The 25833-nt window shown below is 47.6% G+C and overlaps 7 protein-coding genes across 14 annotated transcripts in view; 5 read left to right on the top strand and 2 right to left on the bottom strand.

The window, feature by feature from the left end:
* The first annotated feature begins 492 nt into the window (after positions 1–492).
* On the top strand, positions 493–9948 carry LOC108035271 (laminin subunit gamma-1). The gene is made up of 10 exons (XM_017110830.3): positions 493–546; positions 2588–2962; positions 3512–3645; positions 3713–3840; positions 3903–4517; positions 5130–5541; positions 5725–8310; positions 8371–8707; positions 8773–9073; positions 9136–9948. Exons 2-10 carry the CDS (start codon positions 2768–2770, stop codon positions 9345–9347), a joined length of 4920 nt encoding a protein of 1639 aa, XP_016966319.1. The 5' UTR covers positions 493–546; positions 2588–2767; the 3' UTR covers positions 9348–9948.
* A 7-nt stretch (positions 9949–9955) lies between these two features.
* LOC108035270 (odorant receptor 67b) lies at positions 9956–11727 on the bottom strand. Its single transcript, XM_017110827.1, has 10 exons — positions 11591–11727; positions 11429–11528; positions 11233–11371; positions 10983–11174; positions 10824–10928; positions 10600–10768; positions 10445–10550; positions 10284–10385; positions 10074–10229; positions 9956–10012 (listed from the first exon to the last, which is right to left on the bottom strand). Exons 1-10 carry the CDS (start codon positions 11725–11727, stop codon positions 9956–9958), a joined length of 1263 nt encoding a protein of 420 aa, XP_016966316.1.
* A 1003-nt stretch (positions 11728–12730) lies between these two features.
* LOC108034813 (peptidyl-prolyl cis-trans isomerase D) lies at positions 12731–14454 on the top strand. Its single transcript, XM_017109858.3, has 4 exons — positions 12731–12925; positions 12998–13242; positions 13423–13743; positions 13807–14454. The coding sequence occupies exons 1-4, from the start codon at positions 12844–12846 to the stop codon at positions 14308–14310; spliced, it is 1152 nt and encodes a 383-aa protein (XP_016965347.1). The 5' UTR covers positions 12731–12843; the 3' UTR covers positions 14311–14454.
* A 37-nt stretch (positions 14455–14491) lies between these two features.
* The window catches only part of LOC108034810 (protein furry), a 50099-nt gene continuing 38757 nt past the window's right edge, over positions 14492–25833 (bottom strand). For 3 of the 8 annotated variants that reach the window (XM_017109848.3, XM_017109854.3, XM_017109849.3), the window contains 8 exons: positions 18940–20521; positions 18371–18877; positions 17375–18001; positions 17103–17132; positions 15648–16604; positions 15342–15587; positions 14911–15277; positions 14492–14847 (listed from right to left, as the gene is read on the bottom strand). In XM_017109848.3, coding sequence (XP_016965337.1) covers positions 14663–14847; positions 14911–15277; positions 15342–15587; positions 15648–16604; positions 17103–17132; positions 17375–18001; positions 18371–18877; positions 18940–20521 — 4501 coding nt within the window. In that variant the 3' untranslated portion in view covers positions 14492–14662. The remainder of the gene's footprint in view (positions 14848–14910; positions 15278–15341; positions 15588–15647; positions 16605–17102; positions 17133–17374; positions 18002–18370; positions 18878–18939; positions 20522–25833) is intronic. The other 5 variants (XM_017109851.3, XM_017109855.3, XM_017109856.3 and 2 more) reach the window with 3 other exon arrangements.
* On the top strand, positions 21798–22702 carry LOC108034815 (serine protease 1-like). Its single transcript, XM_017109861.3, has one exon. The coding sequence runs from the start codon at positions 21824–21826 to the stop codon at positions 22598–22600; it is 777 nt and encodes a 258-aa protein (XP_016965350.1). The 5' UTR covers positions 21798–21823; the 3' UTR covers positions 22601–22702.
* On the top strand, positions 23256–24098 carry LOC108034816 (serine protease 1-like). Its single transcript, XM_017109862.3, has one exon. The coding sequence runs from the start codon at positions 23282–23284 to the stop codon at positions 24053–24055; it is 774 nt and encodes a 257-aa protein (XP_016965351.1). The 5' UTR covers positions 23256–23281; the 3' UTR covers positions 24056–24098.
* Positions 24384–25344, top strand: LOC108034814 (serine protease 1-like). Its single transcript, XM_017109860.3, has one exon. It carries the CDS (start codon positions 24482–24484, stop codon positions 25289–25291), a length of 810 nt encoding a protein of 269 aa, XP_016965349.1. The 5' UTR covers positions 24384–24481; the 3' UTR covers positions 25292–25344.

Raw genomic sequence — 25833 nt, 5'->3', positions numbered from 1 at the left:
AAGAACTACATTTTACATTTCCCATGCTTCTTGAATGAAACAGAAAGTGCGACGTCGCCAACCTTCTTATCAGCACGGAAGGCGATAACCTGCTAACTACAAACTAGCCGGAAAGTAGAGCAGAGAGCAGCATCCGAGGCAAATCTTCTGGCAATTACTGTGAGACAAATCCTATGGGACGAACACAGCTCAAATATTTGCCCGCCCAAATGAACAATTAATGGAATTCGTGTGCTGTTTGGCGAAGGAGAGGCAATTAAACAGAAGTACGTCCATGAGGAAGATCACCGCAACTGGAGAGCTTCGCTCGGGCCAACTCCCGGGCTCAAGTACTACTCCAACCAGATCCGTCTGCTCTCCCACAACTGCAGATACAATATGTGTATAATAATGTGGCCGCAGATACAGATACTGAGCGGCGAGCGGAGAGTTTTACTCAACGAGCGGAGATCGAGCGATCGGATCCGTTGGGCCTCGCATTCCTCGAGAGTCAGTTGAGCATTGGACGTCCTCGATAGCGGTTGCCAGCGTCTTCTGAGCGGCGAAGTAAGTGGTGGCCAGCGGTGCCAGCGGTGCCAGTGGTGCATCTGGTGGAACGGAGCCCACTCGGAGTCTCAAGTTTTCTCGGGTCACCTTTTAGTTTGTTTTTCGTTCGCCTCGTCGTCGGCCAGGCCAGGCAGCGAAATCCAGAGGAAAAGCACTGGCCCGCTAGATAAAAAGTATCTCGCATGTGTACGGTGTGTTTACCCGTGAGGTTCTTGCCTTCGAGGTGCCGATACAATTACACGAAAAACGAGGCAACACAATCCCAACTCAAAAAGCCAGTCAGCAAAAATGCAACAGGGCAGAAAAGTGTGCACTCCAGTGTGGATGACTGCAGTGCCAGTCCTATGAATAATAGTTGGGCTTAAGGTTTAAATGGAAATCGCCCAAAAAGTGCCATGTGTTGCAGCGGAAAATGTATCTACCATATAAATATAGCCGATAACTAAACGAAAATAACGCAGTTGCTGCGCCCTCTGTGCATCCGTGAGATACAAAACGGAGTTCGTAAAAGTATCTGAGTGTCTTTTGAGTGCTTTCCTCCGATTTCCCTCTACCTGCTGCTGTCTTTGTGAGTGTGCGTGCGGCTGAACCAGTGGATAAAAACAAACCGAGCAATAAAGATACAGGCCAAAAGGTGCAAACAAAAACGCATTTAAGCCTAAAAACAACTCGCCACAGAGCCGTCGATTTTGTATAGCCTGTGATATCATCTAGTTCGAAGCCCCAAATTCTTATCGCCAAAGGAACTCGTGTATTCGGTTTCATAGACTCGTATCTCGACCCAGTCCATACATATGTACGTAGTACATTATACTCCTCTCGAATCTGAATGGAGCGGATGTGGATGTTCGTTCCGACCATATAGAGTGTGTGTGTGCGCAGTGTGTAGTTCCCGTATCAGTGCTATGTGCTATGTGGGCTGTGTCTCGGCCTCGCCTGAACTCTGCGCAAAGGGTTCATCTGAAAGTCGGGCGGCCTGACAACAGATTTCGTTTGCTTGCGATCCGTAAAGAACTCGGCGCCCGATAAGCCAAGACAATGAACGAAAACGGGATCCCGCGAGAGGAAGCAAATGGGTGCCATTTATAAAATATATAGCGATTATAATTAGAATTTATGTGCAAACAGTTAATCGAAAAATAATCTCAGCTGTGGACTGTGCGTGTTTATAAAAAATACAATAGAGCCCCAATCTCCCGATCTGGACTTCAAGCTGTACGTATTTCTGGAATAGAACGAGCCGGCGCTTCTAGGAACTCAACTTTAGGAATGAGAGCTCCTCGATATTGGTTTCACTGAATGAAATTCCGAAGGAGTTCCTCCTCATAAGCTCTTTCAGCTGTATCGCATGGTCTGGAATTCCGCATATCACCCACGTAAACTGGTATTTTCCTGTATCCAAGGGAAACTTTGAGATTTTCTCTCGCCTTGCATTCTGTTTCCGAGGATGTGATATCATCTCCTCTGCGAAGACTAAGTAAATCTTTGCTAATTAGTGCCTTCGCTCTACTGAATTCATAAAAAAGCACACACATTAATCTTGGATCTGCAGAGTCTAAATTAATCCAACCTTGCAGCTAGTGCAGTCTCAAAAATCCTCATTACTGAAAGGCTGCCGCCGTAATTGCTGCGGCTGCAGCTCGAAACTGAGAATGGGAATGAGTGGATGTAGAGGAGTAGATGAAATCATCGCATAGAATTACTTCAGGTTCCCGAATAGCAAAGTACACATGGTGCTGGCCAGTACAACTGGAACTCATGCTCGAGAGTTTATTTATGTCTCCGCAGCTCACACGGCTGCTTGTTGTTTGAAATTTTCATTTGCAGTTTTTGCCTTTCGACTTCTCGTTTTGTTTACCCAAAAGCAAATGAACTCATTGCCGGTCCAGCGGACAGTAAAGTTTATTTTTCGAGCGATTTGCTCGGCGAACTAATTAAAAATCGGCCCCGGTCTCCGCCGCAATATGTACCACACATGTTTTTCTCACATTTTTTGGTTACTAAACTGATTCATAATCATATAATCCCATGCATTTTCCAGCATATGAAGTCGCTCAGGCACCATCAGTAGAAACTATATATCCGTAATGAATTGAGGAGCGACACGAGAAGAAGGAACCTCGAAGCCACGCAGAAAACCAAATAGTCTTAGGAACTGGTCCGTATACCAGCGAAATACACCCACCTGTAGCTGAAGAGCCACCCAAAAACCGAACCCACCATGAAGCGCAGCCGGTGGAGCCACAGTGACTCCTCCACGGCGCGTCCGCTGCTCATCGGAGTCCTGCTCGCCAGCTGTTCCACCCTGATCCTGGCCGCCCAGCGCCAGCCCATCAACTCCGTCGGAGGCCACGAGCTGCGCGGCGTGGAGTACTTGCCGGCCCTGGAGTGCTACGATCCATACGGCAGACCGCAGGTAAGGGGGCGGCGTTCACCCGCTTTGTTTGTCCACAAACCAATTGAGGAGAATCGAGAATTAGCGGCTGGGCATTCAGTTGGGTCAATTCGAGTGAGAGATGCAAACTAATTGAGCCATTCAAAGCGACAGTTTTGGGGAATGGAACAAATTAGAGGAAGTTCTGGGAATCTGCCATTAAAAATAATGGTCTATATATAATTGAAAAATAACATTCAAATTAATTTACTGCTCGCTATGAACACACTTTTAGGAAACAGTACTTTATATAAGGTTAACTTGGGCTCTTTTTTAACATAGTAGCTAGGTGGACTATAGAATTGTGAGTTTGAGCAAAGAAATAGATACTCCCAAATAAATACAATGTATATATAAAGTAGTAGTAGTATAATTTAGAAGTTTTACTAGCAAATATTAGTTTCATAACTATTATATTTGAAAACATTCTATCAACTTTTGTTGTCAATGTAGGATCTGAACTTCTGTTGGTTATTTAGGTTACATTTAAAAACCCAAGGCTGAAACATTTCCAATCTTATCAACCCCTAGAAATGTCTGCCGGAGTTCATCAACGCTGCCTTTCAACTGCCCATCGAGTCAACGAATACCTGTGGTGAGCCAAAAGACACCCACTTTTGCGTACAAACAATGAACCAAAACCATAAAAGCTGTGAGTTTTGCAGGTGAGTGTGGAATCCCCTAAAGACAAGTTTATTTATCAATAAATAATTCCAATACTTTTTATTTAAGACTCAACGATCACAATACCACCTTCCTGACGGACAAGCACAAAGCGGAAAACTCCACCTGGTGGCAGTCGGAGACCATGTACGAGGGCATCCAGCACCCCAGCTACGTGAACCTTACCTTGAACTTGGGTAAGAGCGAAACATAGATGATCATATAAGAAGCATCCCCATAATAATTTTCCCAACCCCAGGCAAGTCCTACGACATCACGTATGTGAGCATTCTGTTCCGCTCGCCTCGCCCCGAGTCCTTCACCATTTACAAGAGGACCTCGCAGAGTGGTCCCTGGATTCCGTACCAGTACTACAGTGCCACCTGTCGGGACACGTACTCCCTGCCCGACTCGCGGGCCATTCGCAAGGGGGAGGGCGAGGCGCACGCCTTCTGCACCAGCGAGTACAGTGATATCTCTCCCCTGAGGGACGGAGGCATTGTCTTCTCCACGCTGGAGGGTCGTCCCAGTGGCATCAACTTCGAGCGCAGTGCCGAGCTGCAGGAATGGGTCACGGCCACCGATATCCGCATCACCTTGGACCGCCTGAACACCTTCGGTGACGAGGTCTTCGGGGATCCCCAAGTGCTGCAGTCCTACTTCTATGCCATCAGTGACATTTCGGTGGGTGCCCGCTGCAAGTGCAATGGTCATGCCAGCAAGTGCGTCCACGGCACGGGAATGCACGGGGAGCGGACCGTGGTCTGCGAGTGCCGCCACAACACCGACGGACCCGACTGCGACCGCTGCCTGCCGCTCTACAACGACCTCAAGTGGAAGAGGTCCACCTCAACGAAGGTCAACGAGTGCAAAGGTAGGTGCTGATTGGGGGATTCTCTACCTATCTACAAAACCTCGAACTCCTAAGAAGAAAATTTAAAAGTTCTACCAAAGAATTATTATGATATATTATGATATATCAGATATATTAATAAATTCATTTAACATTTTAAAGTAATAGTTTTCTCAGAAAAGTTATGTAAAAAGACAAAGGTTTTTCCAGGACTTACAGAAATGAAATTAGTTATGAATAAATATGTTAGAACTACAGGGTTTTAGGAGAATAAAAGTCTAAACTGGTTCTATCTAACAGCCATTTTCCCAGGGTGAGGAGAAGAGTTTACAGGTTTTCCAATCAGCTGGTCACAGTGTCTGGTCCAAGCCTTCTATATAAGGACAGACCACATTGCCGTTAGAGGCAGTCCAAGTTGAGAGTAGTGAAGACAGCCCGTCATCAGTCATGTTTGTGCCTTGCCTGCCTGCAGTCTTCCTACTACCACTGGCCTTTGTCCAGGGCTGGTCAAAAGAATACAGTCTAGAGACGAATCTTATAGGGCCAGGAGTGCCGAATTGGTACCTGATCAACTGTATATATAGATAGCTGATAAATAGAGGAAATCCATTTTAATGTAATATATATTGGCAGCCTGCAACTGCAATGGTCTGGCGGACAAGTGCTTCTTCGACGCCCAGCTCTTCAACCTGACGGGCCACGGAGGTCACTGTCTGGACTGCCGGGAGAACCGCGATGGCCCCAACTGCGAGCGCTGCAAGGAGAACTTCTACATGCGCGAGGACGGCTACTGCATCGACTGTGCCTGCGATCCGGTGGGCTCCAGGTCGCTGCAGTGCAACAGCCACGGCAAGTGCCAGTGCAAGCCGGGAGTGACGGGCGACAAGTGCGACCGCTGCGAGAACAACTACTACCAGTTCGGACCCCACGGGTGCCAGCAGTGCGGCTGCGACAGTCGCGGATCCCACGAGAACACCCCCGCCTGCGATGCCGAGACCGGAATCTGCTTCTGCAAGGGCAACGTGGAGGGCAGGCGCTGCAATGAGTGAGTTCCTTAAATCCATAGCATTACTTATCCTTGATGTGCTTTTAAACCGGTTTCTCAATGTTAGGTTAACTACCTAACTTTATCTGACAGATAACTAATATGATCTTTAACATGACAACAAGAAATCAGTCTAAGAAACCCACTCCTACCCCCACTATAATATCCCCATGTTCCCCCCAGATGCAAACCCGGCTTCTTCAACCTGGACAAGAGCAACCGATTTGGCTGCACCCCCTGCTTCTGCTATGGCCACACCTCGGAGTGCACCACGGCCCCAGGCTACTCCATCGTCTCGGTGACCTCCAACTTCAACAAGTTCAAGGAGCGCTGGACGGCCGCCGATTTGAACCAACGCGAGGTGGACATCAAGTACAACCAGTACAGCCGGAGCATTGGAGTCACCGCCCAGGGCAATGAGCACGTGTACTTCCAGGCACCCGATCGCTTCCTCGGCGATCAGCGAGCCTCCTACAACAGGGATCTGAAGTTCAAGCTGCAGCTAGTTGGTCAGGTGGTCAATACCGGAGTCAGCGATGTGATCCTGGAGGGAGCTGGCAGTCGCATCTCACTGCCCATTTTCGCCCAAGGCAACGGAATACCCGATCAGGGTGTGAAGGAGTACACCTTCCGGCTGCACGAGCATCACGATTACCAGTGGCAGCCCAGCCAGTCGGCCCGTGGATTCCTCTCGATTCTGTCCAACCTGACGGCCATCAAGATCAGGGCCACTTACTCCGTGCAGGGCGAGGCCATCCTGGACGATGTCGAGCTGCAGACGGCGCATCGCGGGGCAGCTGGTCACCCGGCCACCTGGATCGAGCAGTGTACCTGCCCGGAGGGTTACCTGGGTCAGTTCTGCGAGTCCTGCGCCCCCGGCTACCGGCACAGTCCCGCCCGCGGAGGTCCCTTCATGCCCTGCATCCCCTGCGATTGCCATGGCCATGCGGACATCTGTGACTCGGAGACGGGCAGGTGCATCTGCCAGCACAATACCCACGGGGATAACTGCGATCAGTGTGCCAAGGGCTTCTATGGAAATGCGCTGGGCGGAACTCCCAACGACTGTAAGCGGTGTCCCTGCCCCAACGACGGAGCCTGCCTGCAGATCAACGAGGATACGGTGATATGTACCGAGTGTCCCAAGGGCTACTTCGGCTCCCGTTGCGAGCAGTGTAGCGATGGCTTCTATGGCGATCCCACCGGTCTCCTGGGCGAAGTGCAGACCTGCAAGAGCTGCGACTGCAATGGCAATGTGGATCCCAATGCCGTGGGCAACTGCAACCGGACGACGGGTGAGTGCCTGAAGTGCATCCACAATACGGCCGGAGAGCACTGCGATCAGTGTTTGTCGGGACACTTTGGAGATCCTCTGGCCCTGCCACATGGACGTTGTGATCGCTGTTCCTGCTACGAAGCTGGAACGGAGCAGGATGAGCAGAGCATCACGCGCTGCGACCAGGTCACGGGTCAGTGTCACTGCAAGCCCAATGTGATTGGCCGGGATTGTGGCGAGTGTCAGCCGGGTTACTTCAACATCCGCTCGGGCAATGGTTGCGAGAACTGCCTGTGCGATCCGGTGGGCAGCTACAACTCCACCTGCGATCGGTACACAGGTCAGTGCCACTGCCGACCAGGCGTCACTGGTCAGCGGTGTGATCAGTGCGAGAACTACTTCTACGGATTCTCCAGCGAGGGCTGCAAGCCATGTGAGTGCGACGAGAGTGGCTCCAAGGGATTCCAGTGCGACCAGAGTGGCCAGTGTCCCTGCAATGACAATGTCGAGGGACGTCGCTGCGATCGCTGCAAGGAGAACAAGTACGACAGGCATCGGGGCTGCATCGATTGCCCCGATTGCTATAACCTTGTCCAAGATGCCGCCGATCTGCATCGCGCCAAGCTGTTCAATCTCAGCCAAACGCTGGACGAGATTGCCCGCACGCCGGTGACCAATGACGATGAGTTCGAGGCCAAGCTGAAGGCGGTGCAGGAGAAGGTGGCCGTTTTGGACCAGGATGCTCGCGAGAATTCCGGTGAGGGTGGTCAGACCTACGCCGAGGTCATCGATGATCTGCACAAGCATTTGGACACCGTGAGGGAGCACCTGCAGAGTGCGGATAAGTTCCAGACGGATGCGAATGCCGAGATTGATAAGGCCCGGCAGAACTACACCATTCTGGACCAGATCACCGAGAATGCCAAGAAGGAACTCCAGCAGGCTCTCGATCTACTGACCGACGAGGGTGCCCAGGCTTTGGCTAAAGCTAAGGAGAAATCCGTGCAGTTTGGCCAGCAGTCTGAGCAGATCTCGGACATCTCCCGCGAGGCGCGTGCCCTGTCCATCAAACTGGATTCGGAGGCGCAGTTCGATCTCAAGAACGCCAAGGATGCCAAGGATGCCGTGGAGAAGGCCCATCAGCTGGCCAAGAGCGCCATCGAGCTGCAGGAGAAGATCGGCACGGAACTGCAGACTGAAGTGGGTCTGGAACTGAGCCATGTCAAGCAGTCGCTGGGCACCGTCATCCAGACCTCCAAGGAGGCTCTGCGCAAGGCCAACGAGGTGTACGAGACCGCCATGACCCTCTTGAACGATGTCAACCGTCAGACCCAACCGGTGATCGATATCAGCCAGCTGAAGAAGGATGCAGTGGCGGCCAATGAGCGAGCGGATGAGCTGCTCCAGCAGATCAACGAGTTGTCCAACAGCAACGGCGAACTCTTTGCGGATTTCGAAACGGAGCAGGAGCTGACAGAAACGCTGCTGAAGAGGCGAGTTCTCTGGGATGTCTCCCTCTTTTAGATCTTTAGTAACTTATCGTGTTCTTCCAGAGCCGAGCAGCAGCAGCGGGAGGACACCGAGCTGCTGGAGCGTGCCAAGGCTGCCTACGACAAGGCCACCAAGGCGGTGGAGCAGGGTGACAACACCCTCAAGGAGGCCAATAACACCTACGAGAAGCTGGCCGGCTTCAAGTCGGATGTCCAGCGATCTTCTGAGAGTGCGGATCAGGCCCTGCAGACTGTGCCCAACATTGAGAAGGATATCCAGAATGCCAAGAGCCTGATCAGCCAGGCGGAGGAGGCCCTGGACGGAGCCAACAAGAATGCCAACGAGGCCAAGAAGAACGCCCAGGAGGCGCAGTTGAAGTACGCCGAACAGGCTTCCAAGGTGGGTTCCTCCTGTTCGCGGTCTCATTTAGAATTTATCCTTAATTTTCTATAATTTCTGTACAGGATGCCGAGCTGATCCGCCGCAAGGCCAACGAGACCAAGGTGGCCGCCCGCAATCTGCGCGATGAGGCCGACCAACTCAATCACCGGGTGAAGCTCACCGAGATGGAGATCTTCAAGCTGGAGGAGAGCTCAACCAAAGACGACAACCTGGTGGACGACGCCAAGCGAAAGGTGGGCCAGGCCAAGGCCGATACCCAGGATGCCCAGAAGCAGATCGAAAAGGCCAATGCCGAGCTGACGGCCATTAAGGATGAGCTGGAGAACCTGAAGGACATCAACACGGGCGATTTGGATAAATTGGGTAGGTTGAAGAATCATCTTTGAATCGAACACTCCTTAATAGTTACTTAACCGATCCCGCAGAGAATCGTTTGGCCACTGTGGAGGGTGAGATCAATCGCGTCAATCTGACGGGACGCATTGAAAAGTACCGGGAGCAGCGCACAATACAGAAGAATCTGATCGACAAGTACGACGCCGAGTTGCGGGAGCTCAAGGATGAGGTCCAGAACATTGGTCTCATTTCCAAGGCCCTGCCGAACGGCTGCTTCAGTCGCAACCGCCTGGAACCGTAGAGGACCACATGCCCCCACTCCCAATAACAACTACTTCAATTAAAACTAAGTGAGAGAAACGAGGAAAAGATCCGATCAGAACGAGACGAACAAATCAGATTTATGATAGAACGTAGTCGTTGAATGAAATTATGTAATTTTAGTGCCTTAGCCGAAATATTCTGTTTAGTGACCAGACAAGGATCCAGCAAGCAGCAGGAGACCAACTGAGCAACGTTAAGCTTTAACGCATCATCGTTCGCATACTGTATGCCATATACCATAATGATACCAGAGGATGCCCCCCGATTGACCAGAGAATCAACTGCCAACTGTGCTTCACCAGTTTCAAGCCAGCAACGAACTGTATTATATGTTAAAGAGTGACCAATCGAAATCGAAAGAAACACAAGACCTTGTACTCCAATCCGATAATCCAATCGCATATCTCTATCTCTGCCGCAGCTCCACCTGAATTCTATACTAAACACTTATATATTAACATATTTGTCATCTACGTTTAATGTGCCAATACAATTACCATGTATCTTTGTGTATAAGTCGCTTAAAGAGTTTCCCCTCGAAATATAACTTTTCCAACGTTGTAATTTTGTACAGCCGATCTGGATTCATTTGTTGTTCATGTTTCGCAGCAGCAGAAAGAAGTTGGCGCTCAAGCGAAATACCTTTAAGGGTAACCAATTTAGACTGTTTTATGGTCAATATTAGCAATTTGAAGTACAATACCTGCACGAGGAACTTGTGGGAGAGACTGGTGAATCCACCCACACTCAAAACTAAAGTTCGACGCGAGAAAAGCAGCATCATTTTGATCATGAACTTGAACTCCTTGGACTCATTGTACCAGCTGCAGTTGTACCAATCATAGAACAGTAGTTCGCTCTGAAATATGATTTTCCTTCATAAAATATAAGATTATGAGATTATATAACTCACCTGGGTCTCCACCTTCTGTGCGCTCACATTGTACAGACTGATCTCCAAAGCTATGGTCACAAAGTACACCATGATCATGCCCATCCACACCCAGCCCACTTCCTGTTGAAGGAGTTTAAACATTAATAAATATGGAATTGGTAGCTATTCAGACAACCTACCAGGACAGTGCTAATCTTGTAAAGCAGCATGCAGATCAAAATACTGCTGACAGAGCACTGAACCAGGATAATGTACTTGAAGAGGTTTTCGATTTGATTATGATGGCTAAAATAATTTCATTAAAATGGGTTTATAATAGAGTATGATTATTCACTTTGAAATGCGAGCAAAGAGCCTCACGCAGCACTGCAGGTATTTAACTCTCAAATCTCTGGGAACCAGGACATCCGAGGTAGAGTTTTGAACCAGAAAGCGTAAGACCTTGATTAGACCAGACTCATATCTAGTGAGGACCACAAACAGGCTGTTAAAACCAAACACAGCTACCAGAAAAAGTATCAAATAGGATTTGAAATATATAAACTAATAATTACTTACCAAAAAAGCACCACAGAGGACCAGATTGCAGCAGAAAGAAGCGAATCACATAAGATGGCAATTCAAACTTTCCCAGTTGCAGATATGGAACAATGGCTGGATAAGCTGAAATGGTATAAGTATGTTAATATAAATAGCAAATCCCCTCAATTAACATACTCAGGGTCATTTCGCAGGTATCCTTGACAATATAGCAGTCGTAAATGTACTGAAAGTAGGGTCGCATTGTGTAGTACAGCACAGGCATGCAGACTATCTTGAAGAAGAACATGACCTGTCGATCAATGATCAGCCAATTGTCCAGAAGAATTAGGCTCACTGCTCTCAGGAGTTCCCTTTTCTTCGGCAAATCTGTAATACATTTGTCACAAAACTAAATCTTATTTAATTCATCACTTTGCTGGCTCACCCAATTCAAAGAGCCCCAGGGACTTTAGCACCTGACCTGTCTCTGTGGAAAACACTAGCTTGGAACAAGAATCAACCTTACTCTGAAAGTGAAACATCTTAACCACGCCAACACTTAGTTGAAAGGTGAGTAAAACAGCCTGATGAAATACACAAAAATTAGGGTATAAATCACATACCAAGTAAGCCAAGCAAACCTCAACGTAGGTCTCAAAAGAGATCATGTAGTTCTCCATTATGAAGGCAATAAGACTGTATATGATACTCAGGTTAACAATCAAGACCACAAAGCGAGTTCTAGATAGTAAGTGAAATAAAAAATACATCAACCTATATAAGATTATCACAGTACTGCTTACACTCGACAGTATTTGGAGCTCCGCTTCCTGGGTGCAATATTAACGCCCAGCGCATAGGCACTGTACTCCACCCACAGAAGGCCCAATTTGGGCATGTTGTCGATGCGCTCGAGCTCCTGATCCAGTGGGTCCTGCATTCCTCCTGGTTTATTCTAAGACTGTTTGAAGACAACCCGTTTCCTATGCTTTTAAGGCATTTGCAATGGCTTTTTGGTCTCAATTGGGGGCCCCAAATTATATGGTTGCTATGGAATAATTTGCTATAAGCCCTGGTTATTGTGCAACTCGGCAGAGGACACAAATAATTACCCAAATTGGATGGGCGTTTCTCCAAAGCATTAAAAATTTAAACCTCATCGAAGGTGTATGGCTACCAAAGTCACAAGAAAGCCTAATAATGAAATTAAAGTCAGACTTTATGGGAAGGAGCTCTAACAATAACCGGAAAAGGGAAGCATCCCCTTGATTTCTATTGAAAATGTTTAAAGTACTTAAAGGTGAAATACCCTTTAATATTTAACAAATTTTATGATTGGTGGACCTTTATTCTAAAATTAAATAGGCCAACAAGTTGCTCAATGTTGAAAAGGGATTAAAAATATAAAATATAATATATAATCAGAGAAATGTTGGCGATTCCATTTATACTAAATTCTCTTCAACCCTATTGCCTTAATTTTTATTATTTTTATATATTATTATTTAATATATTTAATATTTCATAGTAGAACAATATTCTGATGGATTGTATATGGTTAAGGTGTTCTTTGGGAATCAGAGTTTCACTATTGACACAAATCCCAACAAAGCTGTTGGAAGCGGAAGGATTTTATGGTAAGAGGTATAAAATCAACATATATCAACATACTCATCAGACGTCACTCTTAGAAACGACTAAACCTTCAAAATTTTGAATCATGGCGCCATGTTTTCTTCCTCTTCCAAAACCTCTTCTCTTTCTTTAAATTTACATTAAAATTGAACTTTACATTTTTACATTTAATTTTGACTAAACGTAATATACATGCTTTCTACACATAACATGTTGTGTAGAAATAAGTGCCAGTGCGCACAGGCTATAACGCGTTACCAGCCGCAGGTGTTTTGGCATTTTCCCACCACTGCCACATTATTAAAATAAGGTAAACAAATTTATTCGCAACTTAGTAAACGGGTGATAATTTCGACTAGCCTGGTCAAGTTGGCGGGCAGTGATAAGTCACAGAACTCAGAGCCCGCCCTACAGGGCGAAAATGGACGAACGCAAGCTGCTCCGGCCGGTGAAAGCCACCAATCCGTTGGTCTACCTGGACATTTCCATTGGCAAAGAGGATGGTGAGTGGGTTCTGACCGAGATTCGGGCCATTGCCATGCCAACCAGTTGATTCTTCTGTATTATTCTCGCAGCGGGTCGCATGATAATTGAACTGCGCAAGGATGTTGTGCCGAAGACAGCGGAAAATTTCCGGGCTCTTTGCACGGGCGAATGTGGCATTGGAACCATGGGCAAACCACTCCACTACAAGGGAACCCGATTCCACAAGGTCAAGCGCGTCTTCGCCGTCCAGAGTGGGGATGTGGTCAACAACGACGGCACCAGCGGGGAAAGCATCTACGGTCCAGTATTCGAGGATGAGAACTTTGAACTCACGGTGGGTTCAGTTTCGTCCAACCTGGTTCTTTAGAGATTTTACACCATTTAAAGGTTCCATGGTTGAAGATCCCAATTCGGTGGTCCACCTTCTTCCAGAACCTTTTAAAATCCTAAACGACTAATAGCCTATTAAGAGGTTTCCTTTTTACCCTTGCTATAACTGATTAATCTTCTCCAGCACAACGAAGAGGGCGTAGTCAGCATGGCCAACTACGGGAAGCCCAACTCCACCAACTCACAGTTTTTCATCTCGGCCGTGGGCTGTGAGAATCTAAATGGAACCAACGTAGTCGTTGGACGTGTTCTACGTGGCCTGGGTATTGTAGCTGAAATGGAACAAAACTGCAATGACGAGGGCGATCCCACGGCGGAGATCGTGATACGGGACTGCGGCGAGATAGCTTCTGACGAGGATTGGGGTCTTGAGTGCAGCGACGAGACTGCGGACAAGCTGCCCCCCTATCCGCAAGACTGGACGCGCAAGTTCAACAAGTTTACAGTGAGTGAAGATAAGATTTTCCATGCCACAGTTACACTACTGACCCAATTCCAATAAAATCAGGCAGACGCGGCGGTGGAGCTTCTCACGGTCATTCGGCAATCGGGCAATCACTTCTACAGCCTCGGCCGCTATCACGAGGCCCGTGCAAAATATCGCAAGGCCAATCGCTACTATCATTACCTAAGCAAACAGTTCGGCTGGCAGCAACTTAACCCCTACAAAAAGCACCTCGTCGATACGGATCTGCTTAAGATCGACGGCTTTTCTGTGGTGAACAACATCAACTCTGCCGCCGTGGACCTGAAACTGGGCAACTATGTTAGTGCTAGGAACGATTGCACCGAGGCCATTCGGCTGGATCCCAAATGCAGCAAGGCTTTCTACCGTCGTGGTCAGGCGCAACGGGGTTTGCGCAACTACGAGGAGGCCATCAATGATCTGAAGAAGGCGCACAATCTTCTGCCCGAGAACAAACAGATCCTAAACGAACTGAACAGCACCAAGCAGCTCCTAGCCCAGTACAACAGACAGCAACGAAATGCGCTTAAAAATCTATTTGCCTAGCTGGCAGCGAGTCACCATTTTCTTGAATCGTTTTGAATTTGTTTTTAGTTTAACACGGACATGAATGGCTTCATTTAATGTAAATACTTATTAATAAACATTGTTGATTTACCAACAGTCAGTGGTTTACCACACGCAAGGTAATTACCCAGAATTTTCTTTTCAGTAGGATAGAATAGGCTTATTGTGCTGTAATTGATAAATATATTGGATCGTACCTAACTCACATTTGTTTTCGCACTCAATAATGATCGCTTACGTACACCAAAGTGTCTAGTATGCAGCTTACATACTAAAAGATTACATATAAAAGGGAGCTTAGATCTGCGATTAGCTTAGTCTACAGATTAATTTAAAGATTTGTCACAATGTCCTGTTCGCTGCGATGCAAATTGCCTGATGCGCTGCCCGCCGAGTAGCTCTTCATGCTGATCTCCATGTTAGTCAAAGCGCTGGATACATGATACAAATTCTCCGAGAGAATGGCATAAATCTCGAACAGTTCCGAGTCGGATTTGGATACTATGAAGGCTTCTGCTGAAGAAGTGGGAACATTTGTATACAACAGATCTCCAAAATAAGTATATATTTTATAATTACCTGTGCGATCCTTCATGATGCCGTGCGCATATGCATTCAGTATCACGGACATGTCATCGCATTTCTGGCGATTGTCCAGGCTGCTATAACTAAATATGGTCAGATTTTGATCACCGCTGGCGTTGAGCGTCGAAATCCGTCGATACTGACGCACATGAGCTATAGCGCTGGGCCATCTCTGCAGATCGATGTGCTCGTTCAGGGCAGCCTCAAACTCCTCGTGGCTCATCGGCAAGCCGGGAGAAGGCGTCGGCGTGTGCTCGCCCTCCGTTGAGGTGGAGGATTCCAGGCAATCGAGTTCGGCCTCGCTGGTGTAGCGCACCAGAGCATCGCGAACCAGGGCATAGAGATCGGATATGTCATGCATCTATAAATCAATATCAACAAATTAGTACAACTGATTGAAACGGACATTCAATCTTTTCACTCACGTCTTCGTTGATACGGAAATGATTAACCACATTCGAAGATATCTTGTGATTGGATTCGATAAGCAGCAGCAGTTGGAACATCAGCTTGTAGAGGGAACGGCCCAAGTCGAGGACCACCTCTGTTGAGGCTGGGTCGAACGGCATGTAGGCTACGCTGGAGGAGCTGGGCAACTCCAGGCCGGAAGCAGCTACATCTGCCTCGTTAAAAAGCGACAGTTTACAACTAGTCTTCACAGCATCCAGGCACTAAAAATAAAAAATAATACAATTTATTTTTTTCCCCTTTTTATAGATGCTAAATTATACCTCCAAAACTTGGTCCTTGCGATCGAAGAAGGTTTCTAGATGCTCTTGCACTTCCAAAACATTGAAACGCAGCGTCTCAAAGAGCTTGGGAGTGGTTGCCTGCAGCTCGCTGCACCAAACCTGGGGAGGATCCGCCCGAGAACTTAGCAGATCCGTGAAAAGGGAGATCCTGTTGCCCAGTTGTGAGCCAATGCCGGTGAAGAACTTCTTGGCCTCCTTAGAAATGTTGATAGTCTTGAAGGTGAGCTCCTTGATCAGCCTGTAAAGCTGCTGCAGCAGTTCCGAGGTGTGGGCCGAGGGCTGATTGACCAACATGGCCTGCAACTGGCGACGCCAGTTCTCCTCCGCCTCATCGTGAATGGCTGCGAAGCGAATGATGCCGGGTAGATGCGGCGAGGCATTGCAGGGCGTGAGATCACCCAAATCCCCAGCACTTGATCCACTTGTATCGCTGCGCGACACCGAGTTGCGACGCCTGCGTTCCCGTAGACTCAGCGAAGTGGGAGGCACTGCACTATAACCAGACTTCAGGAACGACTGGCGGTGATCCTCATCCAAAGGTGACTCTGACTCCGCCTCCTCATCCGAAGAATCATCTGCAATCTGTCGTTTCCTCTTGCTTAAGATGGGCGTCTTATCACTGAAGCTGTCCTCCAGGGCGGATGAGTGACCTCCCTTGATGGAGCCACCAATGCCACTGCCGCAATTCAAACGGTCTTCATCGCCCTCGAAGAGCTGGTGGCGACGAACTCCCCAATTAAAGTTATCCGTGGACTCGCCGGCAATACTGTCCTCGTACTCCAGGAAATCAAAGTCCTTGAAGACGGTGAAATCGGGTTGACCATCGTCGCGCCTCGAACCACTGCTCAGATCGCCCTGAGGACCTGAGGTCTCTTCTGTGGAAGATGCGGCCGAGGACTGGCGCTCCATCAGATCTGAAGATTGGCTGAAGATCACCTATACATACAGTTTACAGGATTAGTTCGATTTCACAAATACTTATGGTAAACATTCAGATGATTATTATAGAAGAGTATTAGAGATAAAGCTTACGCTTTGTCTGGTCGCAATCGATCCGGTTAGTAGTGACGTGCTCAACGACTAAATGTGTTCGCATAAAGAGTATAAACGAAAAGTACAGTCTGTAACAAAACATGCGACATGCAAACGGAACAACGGAAAAGGGAAAGCAAATGGAGGTATTTTTGTGTGACTGGAATGTGTGGAATGAAACACAGGCAAACCAAAAATCATGATCATAATAATTTTCATATCAAATAGAACTTGACATTCACACTACTAGGTATTAAAATTATTTAAAAAAATATATTCAAGTTTAAGATCTGTTAATATCAAGTTCCAAATGATCCCATTTTATCAGAAAAGCTACTACATGCGAGAACCTAAATCACATAAAGCCAAACTAGACGCGGCACATAGAAACGTGTCCTTTACCTTTGAGCAAATTGAGTTTATGAAATCGTCCTAGATATGTTTCGATTTTGGTATCGGATTGATTGGTTAATGATGATAATGCGTGTTAGTTTTTGGTTTGGTTTGATATTGGATTTGGTATTGGTATTTGGTATTGTATACATGAAAGAAAAAGAGTTAGAGGTAAATAATTGCAAAAATGCATGAGAAGGGGGGAGAGCTCTAGGGGAGCCTAAGGCATGCACCTGGCTATGTACAATCGGCCGGCGGGGATGATCTTGGGCATAACTTACCGAGGGCGACTTGGGCAGGCCGACACGCTGCCCGCAGGTGGTCAGCAGATTGACCAGGCACTCACGCACACGACACTGCGACATCCAGGGTCGTTTCCATCCACTCAGCGGCACCGTATCCGCCGGCGACAGGCTGGCACTGCGTCGCGGAGAGTTGGGTGTCCCGACCACGCTGTTCCCTGCTCCGATGGCATGCTGCTGCTGTTGATGCTGGGCCGCTGCTGCGGCTGCCATGGCTGCCACATTGGTGTGCGATCGCTGCTGCTGCATCTGGGCATTGGCCTGCTGTTGCACAGCACTTGGCGCCACCGTAACCGTGGTGGCATTCGTCAGAGTGGAATTCAGCGAGGAGCTGCCCGTGGTGGAGGCGGCTCCGGTGGCCACCGGATCCTCCGTCTTCAACAGGATGCGACGACCGATCAGTGGGGTTTGCGAGACATCAAAGGTGAACTCCATGGTGCGACCGGCCAGTTCCTTTTTACAGAACATATCCGAGTCCGGATATGCGCCATAGAAAGAGAACGATAAGCCGGCGCTGCTGCCGTCACTGGGTGGTACCACCTGCAGGGACGAGCTCCGGGTCACGATCAGCTTCAGAATCTTCAGCGAATCCTTCCAGTTAACCGTCTAAAAACAGAGAGATAAATTAATAATAGTTAATTATTTACTATTAATCAACATAATATTACCATTAATAAATAAATAAGCAACTAATTTGATTATTTTTGCTTTTTAAAGATATGGTTTATGGCCCACCAACAATAATCAAAACAGGTGACACAGACGGTTATTTAGATTAGATTCGTACCGAAGCAGTCTGAACGACTAGATTAATAAAAATAATTATAAAAAACAAAACAAAAAGAAATTCCTTATCATTCGGACGAAAAATATATGACAAAGTATTACAAACTGCTTTAAAGTTTCAATCAGATAGCATAGCAGATAGCACTTGCGGGGGAAACCCGGTTTCCTAAAGTTAAATTTTCCACTTACATCCAAATACTTGCCAATGGCCCGCAACAAATCAGCATTAATTGTCTGAGCCTGCGGGGCCGACAAATCCACGTAGTGCAGCATGCAGTGGATCACATTCAAAACGGGCACCTGCACCTGCTGCGGTCCCTTCTCCAGAACTTCGATGAGGAAGGCCACCATGTGGAGGCCCATGTGGGCATAGGTGTCATGCAGGTACTTGACCACACACTTGGTCCACTGGAAGGACTCCTTGCAGAAGGTCTTTCGGCTGTAGAGCGTCATCACTGTGCCCAAGTTCTCTAACTTGGCCCCCAGCTCGGTGGAAACTTGAGCTATGTTCTCCGCACTGCGAATGCAAATCTCATTGGCGTCCTCGTAGTGCAGCAGCATGTAGGGCAGCAGGGCAATCACATTCATGGGAAAGGCGCAACTCTGGGTGGGATCACAGACGGGAAGGGTCAGCAGAGGAGCAAACTGCGAAAGCAGGGTGATGGTGGGCTCATAGGTGGCACTGTGGGTGCAGCCCTGAAGGAGGGAAAGCCAAAAACATTAATAAGAAGATCTGCAATTGGAATTTGGATACTTACCTTTAGGAGCAATGCATGCACACCCGGATAGGCTGTCCACTTAAGCTGCTGCTGCAGCTTCTCCACTTTGTCCCGTGCATCCGGGCGATCTAGAGGCAGGCGGTGCAGCACCCTGGTTAGCAGGCGAAGCGCCAGCATAAACTCGTGCTCGTAATCCGATTCCAACAGGGAAACCGAGAGCCAGAAGAGCTGCGCCAGTATGGTCATCTTGTCGTCCTGCGTGGCCGTATCTCCCAACATCTTGAGGCTCTGGGCACTACGGGAACGTGAAAGCGCTGAACCAGCTCCCACCCCGCCACCACCGCCGAACTTGCAGACCACACTACGTTCCAGATCAATTCCCGAGGAGCGGTTTCGCAGCTCCACCTGCTTGTCGCAAGGTGAGTTATTGGCCTTTCGGCCACAATAAGACACCGAGTAGCTGGTGCTCCTTCCATGACTGGGTATTGAGTAGTTCGATGATTGTGGGGTCATGCCCGATGGGGATTTCTTGCCGGGCAAAATTGAGTTGGGTCCGCCGTCCTTGTTATTCAGATTTGGTGTACTCTTAAATATGTCTTTCATTACGTCCAGTGGTCGGAAATCCGAGTCCAGGCTATCGACAGCAGCCTCTAGGGTAAGCAGCAGTTCCGTAACATATCCCTGCATGTCCTCGCCCTGCTCGGCCACAGTTTCCACCAATCTGGAGAGTATATCAGACAGCATCCTTGAGTTGATCGGCACATTCAATGCCCTGAAGATTTGCAGACATCGTCCTGCGTAATGGCGGGACGAGCAGGAAAGTCCCAACTGGAGGGCAGTCTGTGCCCATCGCTCGGCTATGCGAGCCTGAGGATAGCTGTCCGCAAAGACCTTGACCATGTGCTTGAGGAAGCAGCTCAGTTGCTCTGCCGACTTTACGGCCCACACTTTGGCCGTAATATCCTCGTAGTTCCACAGGGGCTGGCAAGTGTCCTGAGCGAGGAACTTCAGCAGGCTCTTGATCACATGTGCGATGGGCATACTGGGACCTGGTTGAGGAGGCGCATGCTCATCGGGATGGATCAGCGGCACCTCGGAGTTCTCCGAGTTATTGGGATTTATTTGCAGGGCAGCCGGAGTGGCGGTCAAACCAGGAGGCGTGGTATTCTGCACGTTTTGGGAACCAGCTTGCTGCTGATTATGCGGCGTTTGCGTTAGATTCTGCTGATGGGCTGCAATAATCGTGGAGCTCGAGAGATTATGCTGCAAGGCATAGGCCGCCGCTTGGGGACTGACGTGCATCAAATAGCTGTCGAACTGCTGGTGCAGCTCCGTAAAGTTATTATCAATCACGGGAAGAGCTGGAACCGTGAGGCCCAGATCCAGTTTACTGGTCTCGCTGTTCAGCAGGATACGGGCCACCGTCAGGTGATCATTGTGCTCTGCCAGCACAATCAGCAGATTCACGCACAGCTGCTTGCAATGCTCCCGCACAATGATGCGAGTGTGGTCTAGTCCAAGGAACAGGATATGCAGCATCAGCGGAAGGTGCAGGGTCCAGTCGATCCCAGGAATTCCGTCTACCACAATGTCGGTGAGCAGCATAACGGCGACGTTGCATCTGGAAATGGATTACAATTTTGGATGTGGAATTTTAATGTGGAATATTAGAGAATTCAACCACAAACTCAGAAAGGTATCCCACGTCTAAATCGGGATACTATTACTCAAGTTATGGAACCTAGAAGTCCAGTTTTGGGCCCCTAACCTAAAAGCCATAGGTATTACAGAAAAATCCGAACATGAAAATGGGTTAAAATTTTGACCCTCGCAAAAAGGAAATATTTTAATGAGGAATATTAGAGAATTCAACCACAAACTCAGAGAGGTATCCCACGTCTAAATCGGGATACTATTACTTAAGTTATGGAACCTAGAAGTCCAGTTTTGGGCCCCTAACCTAAAAGCCATAGGTATTACAGAAAAATCCGAACATGAAAATGGGTTAAAATTTTGACCCTCGCAAAAAGGAAATATTTTAAAGTGGAATATTAGAGAATTCAACCACAAACTCAGAGAGGTATCCCACGTCTAAATCGGGATACTATTACTCAAGTTATGGAACCTAGAAGTCCAGTTTTGGGCCCCTAACCTAAAAGCCATAGGTATTACAGAAAAATCCGAACATGAAAATGGGTTAAAATTTTGACCCTCACAAAAAGGAAATATTTTAATGAGGAATATTAGAGAATTCAACCACAAACTCAGAGAGGTATCCCACGCCTAAATCGGGATACTATTACTCAAGTTATGGAACCTAGAAGTCCAGTTTTGGGCCCCTAACCTGAAAGCCATAGCTATTACAGAAAAATCCGAACATGAAAATGGGTTAAAATTTTGACCCTCGCAAAAAGGAAATATTTTAATGTGGAATATTAGAGAATTCAACCACAAACTCAGAGAGGTATCCCACGTCTAAATCATGACTCTATAAATCAAGTTATGGAATCTAGAAGTCCAATTTTGGACCCTTGATTTGAAACCTATAGGTATTACGAAAAAATCCAACATGAAAATTTGTTAAAATGTTGACCCTCTTTAAAATTACATATTTTAATAAAGGGTATAAGAGAATCGAACCACAAATTCGTAGAGGTATCCCACGTCAAGATCGGGATCCAATAACTTCGGATGTGGAATATAGAAATCCAGTTTTTGGCTCCCAATTTGAAGCTTCGGAAATGCAAAGATAACGAATGGGTTTAAAATGGGACCCTTGCAATAATATCTAAGCTAATTACGGGACTCATTAAGTGTCGAAAGTTCTGAAAACTCTCTAGAGTTAGGGACTAATTACACCCAGCACTTAATCGTCTGTCTTCTATAAAACAGAACAACCTGTTTGAACTATCTATTCCCCAACATGACCAAAAAGCTTGTGTTGGTTACACTGTTTCTGGCCACCGCTTGTGCCCGCAGGCAGCACAATCGCACGGCTCATCACGATGAACTTGAAAATATCATTGTAAATGGATATCCAGCGTACGAGGGCAAGGCACCTTATGCCGTGGGTCTGCGACTGAGCAATGGAGCGGTTGGCGGAGGTTCCATTATAGCCAACACCTGGGTCCTGACCGCCGCCCACTGCCTGACCACCGACTCCGTGACCATCCACTACGGCTCAAATCTGGCTTGGAACGGTAAGATCCAGCATACGGTGAACAAGGATAACTTTTTCCGGCACCCTGGATTCGGAAACAGCGCCGGCCATGACATCGGTCTGATTCGGACCCCCTACGTGGGCTTCACCAACCTGATCAACAAGGTGGCGCTGCCCAAGTTCAGCCAGCAAAGGGAGCGCTTTGAGAACTGGTGGTGCGTGGCCTGCGGCTGGGGAGGAATGGCCAATGGAAATCTGGCCGACTGGCTGCAGTGCACGGACGTTCAGATCATCAGCAATAGCGAATGTGAAAGGTCCTATGGTTCCGTGGCCTCCACGGATATGTGCACCCGGGCTGCCGATGGTAAGTCTGTGTGCGGCGGCGACTCCGGCGGAGCACTGGTCACCCACGACAACGCTATCCAAGTGGGCGTTATCGCGTTTGCTTCTACCGGCTGCAAGTCGGGTCCGTCGGGATACACCCGTGTCTCCGATCATTTGGACTGGATCCGGGAGAAGTCGGGAGTCGCCTACTACTAACTTGGAAAGTGGACACTGGCTAAATTTTCAATCAAAATCTATTACAATGTAAATGTTCTAATTTTCGAATTTAAATATATATAAACACTGAATGCTGCAAAATATTAACGTTTAACTTATTGAAGAACAAGTAAAACGTTCGCAGAATTATGGTAAATCTACAAATCTCAGTAAATTGTATCATCATAATATAGAAAATAGTAGAAATAAATAATAATAAGGAAGATTTTTGTATGGTAGTTGTTCGATTATTAGGGTATTTGAAGTTATGTTGGTTTATAGTTACGACATTGAACCAAAATAAAACATGGAAAAAAAGGTTCAAAATAAAAAAACGTTGGCATTTTCTGTGACTTCAATAATCTGCCTACTATCTATACATTTTACATTCCTTAAATTATTTACTTTTTGTACCTTGAAATCCAGCTAAAGCGATGTGCACAATATAAAAATGTTTTAAGGGTCACAAGCGTATATCCGAACTTATACTATCATCTTAAGAACCCAACAAAACCCCCTTAGAATATCTTCGCTAATGACTCCCTCCATTACGTATCCAGAGAACTGATAGTTCCTCCGATTTGGCGAACTAATTACAGAAACCAAGAAAAGCCCCTATGTAACATTTACTTCCATAAAAAGAGGTACCGAATGCAATGTTCATTCACTTGCGTTTACAACATGACCCAGAAGCTATTGGTGCTGATTTTGTTTGCAACAACAGCCTGCGCCCACAGGAATCGATCGGCAGATCATCACCATGCTCTTAAGGACATCATTGTCAACGGCTATTTCGCCTATCCTAGCAAGGTGCCCTACGCCGTGGGCCTCCGGCTGAGCAACGGAGCCAGGTGCGGAGGATCCGTAATCCACAACAACTGGGTCCTGACAGCCGCCCAATGTCTGACCACTGACTCGGTGGAGATCCACTACGGTGCCATTCGTGTCGATAATGGTAGGATCAGGCATAATGTGACGCGGAAAGACTTCTTCCGCCACCCCAGCTACCCCGATGTCGGTGGCCATGATATCGGACTCATACGCACTCCCTACGTGGGATTCACCTTTTTTATCAACAAGGTCTCACTGCCCAGTCTCAGCCAGAAGGGTGAACGTTTCGAGAACTCGGGAGCCGTGGCCTGCGGCTGGGGAGGAACGGGCGGTGGAAAACTGGCCGACTGGCTGCAGTGCATCGACGTGCAAATCATCAGCAACAGTGAGTGCATCAAGACCTACGGATCTGTGGCCGAATCCAATATGTGCACCAGTCCTATTGACGGAAAATCCGTGTGCGGTGGCGATTTTGGAGGAGCACTGGTCACCCATGACAACCCCATCCAAGTGGGCGTGATCGCTTTCTCCACCGCCACCTGCCAGGGCGGACCATCCGGTTACACCCGTGTCACTGATCACCTGGACTGGATCCAGGAAAAGTCGGGAGTTGCCTATTACTAAGTTGGAAATGTATAAAATATATTCCTAATGCGCTGCAAAATAATGGGTATTGAACTTTTTTGTATATCTCCAAGGGCCAATAACAGATAATGTAAGCTACTTCAGTAGCAATCTTATTGCCTAATTAAATCGGCGAAGACAAAAATAAGTAATCTGAGTTATTTCCACACATACCACACTTCCTTCTTTCATTCATGAGAGATAAAACATTTTAATTTAAAATTTCAATAGGAAATAACTTAATTATTTATAATGGTTCTCGACAAGAAAAGTCCTCGAGTTGATAGCAAACGTGTGAAACGATTATAAATCAGAATGAAAGTGGACTTTTAAAGGTGATAGCGATATGATGCACCTATCGATGGCCTCTGTCGAATCGTATAAAAGCGAGACTGTGTAGGAGGGAGATTCAGTCGTTTCCTCACCATGAAACTGTTCCTACTAACTCTTTCCGTGGCCTTGGCCCTGGCGGCTGGCTCCCCGGCCCGCCTTAACCGCACTAGCCTGATGCCCCAGGTGACATTCACCGACGGTCCCCAGGGTCGCATCGTCAACGGCTACCCGGCGCCCGAGGGCAAGGCTCCCTACATCGTGGGTCTCTTCCTCCTGAACGATGGTAGCAACAGCGGTGCTGTTGGTGCTGGCAGCATCATTGCCAACGACTGGATCCTGACCGCCGCCCATTGCCTGACTACCGACTACGTCGAGATCCACTACGGATCCAACTGGGGCTGGAACGGCGCCTACAGGCAGACCGTCCGCCGCGACAACTTCATCAGCCACCCCGACTGGCCCAACCGTGCCGGCACCGACATCGGTCTGATCCGCACTCCCCACGTCGAGTTCACCGGCCTGATCAACAAGGTTGCCCTGCCCAGCATGAACGAGCAGAACGAACGCTACCAGGACACCTGGGTCGTCGAGTGCGGCTGGGGCGGCATGGACAACGGAAACCTGGCCGATTGGCTGCAGTGCATGGACGTCCAGATCATCAGCAACAGCGAGTGCGCGCAGTACTACGGATCGGTGGCCAGCACCGACCTGTGCACCCGTCAATCCGATGGCAAGGGAACCTGCGGCGGCGACTCCGGCGGCCCCATGGTTACCCACGACAATGCCCGCCTCGTTGGTGTTATCACCTTCGGCTCTTCTGACTGCCACAGCGGCCCCTCCGGCGGCACCCGCGTCTCCGACTACCTGGGATGGATCCGTGACCACACCGGCATCTCCTACTAAATTCTTTGAGGATTTCTTTCCTTTTCCTAATAAAGTCTATTGAAAAATGCAAACAGAGTTGTACACTTTTTGGGCTGTGGAATGATGATGGACCTTCATCTACCAGGACACGAACAAGGTACTTTGGTCATCTGACAATTAAATATGTTTTAAGGTGCTGCAGCGCACACAGCTTTAAAGATGCAGATTGCAAAAGTGGGTGTATATCCAATATAAACAATTTTAGGAGCAATTTAAATGCAATTTGAAATATTTAACGCAATGCCAAAAAGTTTTAACAAGAAACTTCACTGCCTAGTATTCTGTAACTTTTATACTAGGGTGGAAGGCCAAGTTTATAAGCTGGTATAAAAGACTTAGGTCAGTTCACCACTCTTTAAAAACTTTCAACTAGAAAACAAATAACAATTTTAGTTTGAACGAACTTTGAGCTTATCACGCAGATAAAGAAAGAGTTATTTTCCAAATATTTTCCATATCAGATTTAACATTAATAACTGAATCATAGATCTGAAAGTTAGTTAACTAAATGTGATTTTTAA

Source organism: Drosophila biarmipes, chromosome 3L, assembly GCF_025231255.1.
Source record: "Drosophila biarmipes strain raj3 chromosome 3L, RU_DBia_V1.1, whole genome shotgun sequence".
NCBI lineage: Eukaryota > Metazoa > Arthropoda > Insecta > Diptera > Drosophilidae > Drosophila > Drosophila biarmipes.
The sequence above is the reverse complement of the archived record's forward strand: the minus strand, read 5'-3'. Positions and strand labels throughout refer to the sequence as shown.

What these genes read in the sequence shown, in the direction of transcription:
- LOC108034816 (XM_017109862.3), top strand. Translation starts at nt 23,282, where the DNA reads ATGACCCAGAAGCTATTGGTGCTGATTTTGTTTGCAACAACAGCCTGC.
- LOC108035270 (XM_017110827.1), bottom strand. Translation starts at nt 11,727, where the DNA reads ATGCAGGACCCACTGGATCAGGAGCTCGAGCGCATCGACAACATGCCC. An exon ending in CCTGGGGCTCTTTGAATTGG is followed by an intron (nt 11,175 to 11,232) that starts GTGAGCCAGCAA and finishes AATGTATTACAG; the next exon opens with ATTTGCCGAAGAAAAGGGAA. An exon ending in CCCACAAGTTCCTCGTGCAG is followed by an intron (nt 10,013 to 10,073) that starts GTATTGTACTTC and finishes TTACCCTTAAAG; the next exon opens with GTATTTCGCTTGAGCGCCAA.
- LOC108034815 (XM_017109861.3), top strand. Translation starts at nt 21,824, where the DNA reads ATGACCAAAAAGCTTGTGTTGGTTACACTGTTTCTGGCCACCGCTTGT.
- LOC108034813 (XM_017109858.3), top strand. Translation starts at nt 12,844, where the DNA reads ATGGACGAACGCAAGCTGCTCCGGCCGGTGAAAGCCACCAATCCGTTG. An exon ending in TTCCATTGGCAAAGAGGATG is followed by an intron (nt 12,926 to 12,997) that starts GTGAGTGGGTTC and finishes TTATTCTCGCAG; the next exon opens with CGGGTCGCATGATAATTGAA. An exon ending in ATGAGAACTTTGAACTCACG is followed by an intron (nt 13,243 to 13,422) that starts GTGGGTTCAGTT and finishes AATCTTCTCCAG; the next exon opens with CACAACGAAGAGGGCGTAGT.
- LOC108034814 (XM_017109860.3), top strand. Translation starts at nt 24,482, where the DNA reads ATGAAACTGTTCCTACTAACTCTTTCCGTGGCCTTGGCCCTGGCGGCT.
- LOC108035271 (XM_017110830.3), top strand. Translation starts at nt 2,768, where the DNA reads ATGAAGCGCAGCCGGTGGAGCCACAGTGACTCCTCCACGGCGCGTCCG. An exon ending in ACAGAAACGCTGCTGAAGAG is followed by an intron (nt 8,311 to 8,370) that starts GCGAGTTCTCTG and finishes GTGTTCTTCCAG; the next exon opens with AGCCGAGCAGCAGCAGCGGG. An exon ending in ACGCCGAACAGGCTTCCAAG is followed by an intron (nt 8,708 to 8,772) that starts GTGGGTTCCTCC and finishes ATTTCTGTACAG; the next exon opens with GATGCCGAGCTGATCCGCCG.